Below are 7,093 nucleotides of genomic sequence, written 5' to 3'. Positions count from 1 at the left end.
TGGTAAGCGCACGTCCGTGTTGCAAATCGTACATGTGTGTGTATGTGTGGGTGCACGTGTTTAATTCCAGGCCACGAGGTGAGGCCCTGATTGGAGGAGGTCTTTACGAGCCGGAGGAGGGGAGTGTAATTTCCTCCTGGCCTCCGCCAGTTCCGCTGGAATAACACAACGGAGGAAGGCTGGCTCCCCCGGGAGCAGACACACACACGCACACACACACACGCACGCACGCACACACTCAACATTTTATTTTCACAATTTCTTGCCATTTTCAACCATAACCATAAAATATCAGCTCTACAAGCCCATAAGCATAACCTGTCACAGCATGATGCGTTGTGAGCTTGTAGATCAGCTATGGAGCGGTGCCTCCGCTCCATTACGGAGCTGTGTGTCCCTATGTATGTGTAAGCGTCCCCGTACGTATGCGTCCCAGCACGGAGAGCTGCAATAAGATAACTCCATCATTTCTCGACCGTTTTGGACGCGGAGCGGCTCGCCGGAATCGGGCCGCCCCCCTGGGTGCATTCCTGGGGGTCTGGATGTTGCCCCCCCCTTCCCCCCACAACAGTACAGTTGCACCGTTCCCTTCACACAGGTATGATTTTTAAGTGTATGACACCGCCCGCACCACATTGGCATGAATCAAACGATAACCCCTAAACCTATAACTTTAACCTGAATCTTTGCCTAACATGTCTCTTGTGAGGAGCAGGAAAATGGTCATCACAATGTCCATTTCCCAAATTCTTCTATATTTGTGGGGACACACGCACACATACGCACACACATGAATGCACGCACACACAGCTATAGTATAGTTGCTACTGCACACCAAAGAACAGCATGCACAAAGTAAACAAGCACAGGGGGCTCACAATATGAGCTGCAATTCACAGCCATGAGAGAGTAAGCACTTTATCACCAGGCTATTAAATAACATTAGGCTTTATAGGACAGGTACCACAACTACCAATACATATTCAAGCATTAGAGCTCATGATTCATAAATGTTACTTGATTCTTATAGGAGAACATGTATAAACTACATCATTACAATTAAGTATTCAAATTAATCTATGCTACATTGACTTGTACACTACAGTGAGTTAGTTTGTCTGAATCAATACGTAGTGTTATGGACAGCCTGAGCCCAGTGTTTTGTAGCAACTAGAAACGAGAAAGAAACTAGCAAATTTAGGGAGGTATAGGCACGACCCTATACCTCCTTCCAACATCATAAATCTGAGTGGTGCATGTGATGAAATTGTTTTGGTGTGTGTGTGTGTGTGTGTGTGTGTGTGTGTGTGTGTGTGTGTGTGTGTGTGTGTGTGTGTGCGCGCGTGTGTGCGTGCGTGCACGTGCGTGCGTGTGTGGGTGGGTGTGCGTGCATGATAAGGCACCAGACAAAGGAGAGGTTGATGTCTTGTGTGTCAATTAATGTTTGTACTGGGCCAGACTGAGAACCCACATTGTAATAAGCTAAATATGCTAAAGTAGACGCTCATTGTTACATGACTCCCGGGATCATCCATCTATAAATGCACCAATACTCTGTGCGTATGTACGTATGTACACGTACGTCTGTAATCCACGTAACTCGAGAACACGTTCGCCCCCATCAACTTCAAATTCGACACAAGCGTTCCACACCCTCACAGGGAGTGAAGTGCCCGGTGTCGAGTCCGTCGGATAGCCGGTTGTCCAGAACCAGCACAAAAGAGCTGATCACCCTATATCTCCATATATGGAGCTGGCCTGTTCTGACATCACAATGATAAACTTCTGACATCTGCATAGACTCCATATTTGGGCATGCCTGACAAAGAATTCCATATGGGCATAAAAGGGACACATAATATCTGGGTGGGGGATGCATTTCCAACTTGCATCCTTCCAAGTAGGCCAGTGTCCAACGGGCACCGCTCTAGTTTTCCCTAAATTCAAACATCCATAACCTCACGAAACCTTGTCTGAATTGCCCTAGTCTATGCTCATCTTTGATGAAGATTGATCAAAGAAAAAGTTAAGAAAAAGTTTAAAAGTTTCTGCAACAACAACAAACATGTATCGCTTCACATTTGTGGCACCTTCTAAGGTCAGAAGTGGCAGCGCTGATCGATATATGTTTTTTTGTAAAGAAAAATAGTCTTAGTGATAATAATAATGTACAATTACAAACCTGTTTGATGCTCATTGTTACATGACTGACTTCCAGTACCAAGTATCCAAGCATAAGTGGGTGTGGCCTATTCTGTTTACACCACTACTGCGGCAACGGCCGGACAAGCTCCACCACAATATCAAATGCCTGAACAACCGATTTCTGAACCATTTCTACCGTGCTACCATCAGGCCGTTGAACGAGGCATGAACAGCTGAGGTGTTTTTTAACCATGGAAATATGCATGTGTGTGTGTGGGGGAGGGGGGGGGCATTTAATACCTTCCATGCTGCACAAACTGGTCTTGGAATAGCACCTTAAGAAACATTGTACCTACTGCTAATTTACTTCACCTGCTTACGATGCAAATGTTTGAATATTATCTTCAGCCATATACAGTATATATATATATATATATGCTATCTACATATCACGTATATATATATTTATTTGTCCTATTTAACCCGTTTTCTATATCTTCCCATTGCTCTCAGTCTTCCTCTCACAAATGTCACCCACTACTTTACACCTGTAAGACTGTGATGTCATGATGTGACAAATAACGGACTCATGTTGATTCATGAACCTATGGATCAAAACGTAAGGTATGGCTGTTATAGCACCACCATGAGGTCAATTTGAAAAGTATTCAGGAATTGAGTTCCATGGCCTACTAGCAGCTAAATAAATGTCATTAGTATTAGGTCAGGCCTAATCTGTATGTGTGCACAGAGAAAGCACACATTTGATGTAAAGAAACAGACTGGGACATCAACAGCAAGGGAGTGCTAAAATCCAGAATGTTAATTAAATCCTGAGAACGTAAAGGAAAATGTACACTCGTAACTTAAGGTTAAATGAACATCCACACTTTTAGAGTGTAGAGAAAAGTACTATAGCTGGTGCCATGCCCTGAGGGGAGTCGGGGGGAGTAGGGGGATTGTGTGTGTGTGTGTGTGTGTGTGTGTGTGTGTGTGTGTGTGTGGGTGTGTGTGTGTGTGTGTGTGTGTGTGTGTGTGTGTGTGTGTGTGTGTGTGTGTGTGTGTGTGTGTGTGTGTGTGTGTGTGTGCGTGCGTGCGTGTATGGTGGTGGTGGTGGGGGGGGGGGATGGGGGTGTAGAGGGAGACGCCAGTACAGGCCAGACAAGCCCCACTGACTACCTCCTCCTCCTTACCCTCAACGCCTCATGTGGAACTGCCAACATACTTGCGTGCGTGCGCGCGTGTGTGTATATGTGTGTGTGTGTGTGTGTGTGTGCGTGTATGCGTCAGGGTAGTATTCACAGGGTGGCTTAGGCTTCAGGCTTCACAAAGAGAGAGAGAGAGAGAGAGAGAGAGAGAGAGAGAGAGAGAGAGAGAGAGAGAGAAATTGAAAGAGAGCAAAGGCTCAAACTAAACCCCCTCATGTCCTTGCACACAGCGATGTAGTTTCTCCTCAGTCATAAGCTGGTGCTAATAACCAGACATAAATACATCATCAATCTAGTCAAAATAAATACAAATATATAAATACAAATATCCGAGGCAGAATGTCTAACATCCTTTCATTTCCCACATCTTTACAGAAAAATAGAACCTTTGTACTCTGCTTTCCTCTGCTTTCTACGGCTCATGTCATCGGTCGTGTGTAATTTGCCTTGGCTGAAGCCCATGTGTGAAACCTTAGAGGTCTTCATTCTTGGATGCAGCAAACATAGTTTACCTGTATCACTCAAACACCTCCGGCTTATCTAAACCGCCTTTGCCTGGCGTACCTCACACACAATAATCAGCAGTAGCCACGCTCAGTAGCTCGCTAAGCCTCTTACACCCTTCCCTCAAGATTAGCGCTTGGGAGCGACGACAGATGCACTCCGTGGCGATAAAAACACACGCATACACATTCGCGCGAGCGCACACAAACACACTCGCACCCCGTCACACCTGTGCGAACAGATTTGGCGACGTGAGCCTGCTGTATATGCTCGCACAAAGCTGACACGCACGCACGCACACACACATGCACACACACACACACACACACACACACACACACACACACACACACACACACACACACACACACACACACACACACAGAATGGTATATACGGCTGTGGTAGTGACACACGGTCACACACCTGCAATGCCTGTTAAGTTTGGCATGATGCCCTCAACATATCCCAGGGGGCAGGGAATTGCAAACAAAGGTTGGGTCAACAGCCAGGTGAGGAACCCAGACACTAAAGTCAAAACAGCCTGGCTAACGACACCAATGGGAAGTCACACTATAGACTTGCCATTAACCTTCAATAGAACACTTGGCTGATGCTCTGATTCTATTAAAAGGCCTGTACAGTCAAAACCTCAATGTTAAGTTTACTCTGAGAGAGTCTAGACTAAAAATAGGGCTAGGTCTGTAGGACATCAAGGTCAAAATGAAAGACAGCGGCCCCAAAACATAAATTCTGTGGTATAGGGAAGTTGTCTTCATAGGCTGTAGTTATCATGTATGTACAAATGACATCAGGCCGTGTCATGTAATGGATAAGGAAATGATCATCTTACCACTGGAGATGAAATTCGACACCCAGGGCAATCACAGATCGGAGGATGCACCTGTAAGATTCCCTTGGACATGAGAGTCTTCAGACTTTTCCCTGGAAAAAACAGAGATGATGCTGTGTTTTTATAAATATATACCGACAACACACAGTGTGTGTGTGTGTGTGTGTGTGTGTGTGTGTGTGTGTGTGTGTGTGTGTGTGTGTGTGTGTGTGTGTGTGTGTGTCCAAACCAAATTCTCCAGGCATGTGAACTCTTCACCTCTGTTACATAACTTGCAAAAAAACATACACATAGGCTAATATCTCAGATTGAAAATGTGAATCAGGACTAGCATAACTATTCATCAGCTCACATTTTAACATATAAGGATAATTAAATCAGTAATTTGACAGCACAGTCCAAAGCAAAGCTAAACGTCAAAATCATGTCAGATCAACATAGACATGGCTTGTTATTAATAATTACCTTCAAACAAAGTGAAAACATATCTTATCAAGAAAACGTAGGCCACAGTTCAATTCTATAGTCCAGTTCATATGAACAACAGAGGAGGCAGATAAGTGTTATCTGTATAAGGAGGAATCGGATGCAGCTTCAGGTATGAAACTATCAAGTTTGACCTAGGGCAAATACACAGCCACCCCCACCCCATCACTCTCTTTCAACTAAATCTTGGACTAACGCGTGTCAGTTCTGCGTGAGTAATAATCTATTGTGGGGGGTTGGCTGGGAGGGGTGAAAACAAGTGCGTCTACCACGCGTTTTCTATGTTAAAAAAACTATTATAGGCTACTGATATCTGCATAGAGCTCTATATGCTAGCCTATCGTATCTTGTATAGCCTAATATGCTACTTCGACAATAACTGAATCAGTATACGCTATAATTGAATGTATAAACAATGTCAACTCTTGTAAACTTGCGGTATGCACTATAGTAATTTGGATAAGTTGCAAAAACGACCATAACCTAACATTAAACAGTCTCTGACGTAAAACGGTCTATCAAAACAATAATTTTCTAAAATATCTCACACGCTGAACATGCGATCCGTGAAAGTGTCAACACCCATGCGTGCCGTGCACTGATGCACAGCACAAGTGTAGCTGCACTCAAACGGAACGTTTCGCCCCATAGTAGAACAGAAGAAAGCATCACAGCCGCCTTAACTTTGTATAGTATAATCTAAAGTATTCGTGCGTTTCACCTCAATCCCAACGTAGCTATTACTCCAGACGCCCCCGGTTTGGTTTTACGGTCGCTGCCCAAAACTGTGTGTCAAATCCTCCGAGAACAGTGTGAGGATATGCGCCTTTCCTCAGCTGTCTCCTTGCGCACCGTATTTGGTGTAACCCTTTCACTGCGAAACGCAGAGAACCAAGTTCCGATCTTAAATAAAACGATGTTTAAAAGTATCCGCTACACAGAGGAAGCTGTCCTGTCACTAATAATGTCTAAATATCACCACGCGGGCAATGGGTGGATGCTGCACTTACCTTTGTGTCTTATACTCCGTTTCCAATCTTTGGCAGTCTCCCTTCCACTGACGAACTGGAACTCGTTCGGAGTGAGCCATTCGCCCCGGTATTTAATTGAAGGTCCCTTACTACCCTGACAGAGTTTATTGATATAAAGCAAAGCCTTGTTTTCCCCGCATTCCACCTCGATGCAGGGCTCCCCGTTGTCAAAGAACGGCTGAAAGTCGGGGATGGAGGAGAACCTCTCCAGCATTAAGTCGTCCGTGTGATGATGGAGGTGCTGGTGATGCAGCGCCGAGTCGTGGAGCCCCAAGTACGCGCGGTGATGGGCGAAAATGTGGTCGTAGGGTGGCGGATGAGGGGTCACTACAGGGATAGTGGTGGCATTTAAAGGGGCCAGGTATTCGGGCTGGTTGAACGCAGCCAATGCCATCTCGTCCCCATCCAGTCTCTCCTTTTTGATGGCAGGCATGTTAGTGGTAGCCAAGCAGCGCCGGTAACAAGTGATCAGCCGCGGCTGGTCCGACCCAACTTGAGCGTCGTCGCCTTCTATGAGTTGGTCAGAGCCCGAGCCAGACTTGAAGACGCGCCACTTTGTTTTACGCACGACTCCCGTGTCGCCGTGTGACAGATTGCCATTCAGTGGTTTCCAGCTCTCCGCCTGGCTCGCTACAGCTCCGCTCGCATGACGGCTCCTGACGCCGCGCTCCTGCCTCCCACATTGAATCAGACTCGCTCTGTTGTTAATACCTGACATGCTGGGCAGCCCTTAGCCCCGGCCATTATACGTTACCTACCTATACCTATACCATAGGGATCATTCACTGACCCGTCGTAGTTTACACTCGAGTGCACCAAGAGAGACTTCGTTTATAATAGGAACAGCTGTGTATAATGTATCAAAC

At 45.7% G+C, this 7,093-nt stretch overlaps 1 protein-coding gene across 1 annotated transcript in view; it reads right to left on the bottom strand.

Moving 5' to 3' along the window:
- The window catches only part of samd11 (sterile alpha motif domain containing 11), a 110,135-nt gene extending 103,243 nt beyond the window's left edge, over positions 1-6,892 (bottom strand). The window contains 2 exon segments of the mRNA XM_083770283.1: positions 4,711-4,802; positions 6,207-6,892. Coding sequence (XP_083626409.1) covers positions 4,711-4,802; positions 6,207-6,660 — 546 coding nt within the window. The 5' untranslated portion in view covers positions 6,661-6,892.
- Between the last annotated feature and the right edge of the window lie 201 nt (positions 6,893-7,093).

Source organism: Protomyctophum parallelum (genome assembly GCF_964188405.1).
Source record: "Protomyctophum parallelum genome assembly, chromosome: 7".
Lineage (NCBI taxonomy): Eukaryota > Metazoa > Chordata > Actinopteri > Myctophiformes > Myctophidae > Protomyctophum > Protomyctophum parallelum.
This window is presented reverse-complemented; position numbering and strand designations above follow the sequence as displayed.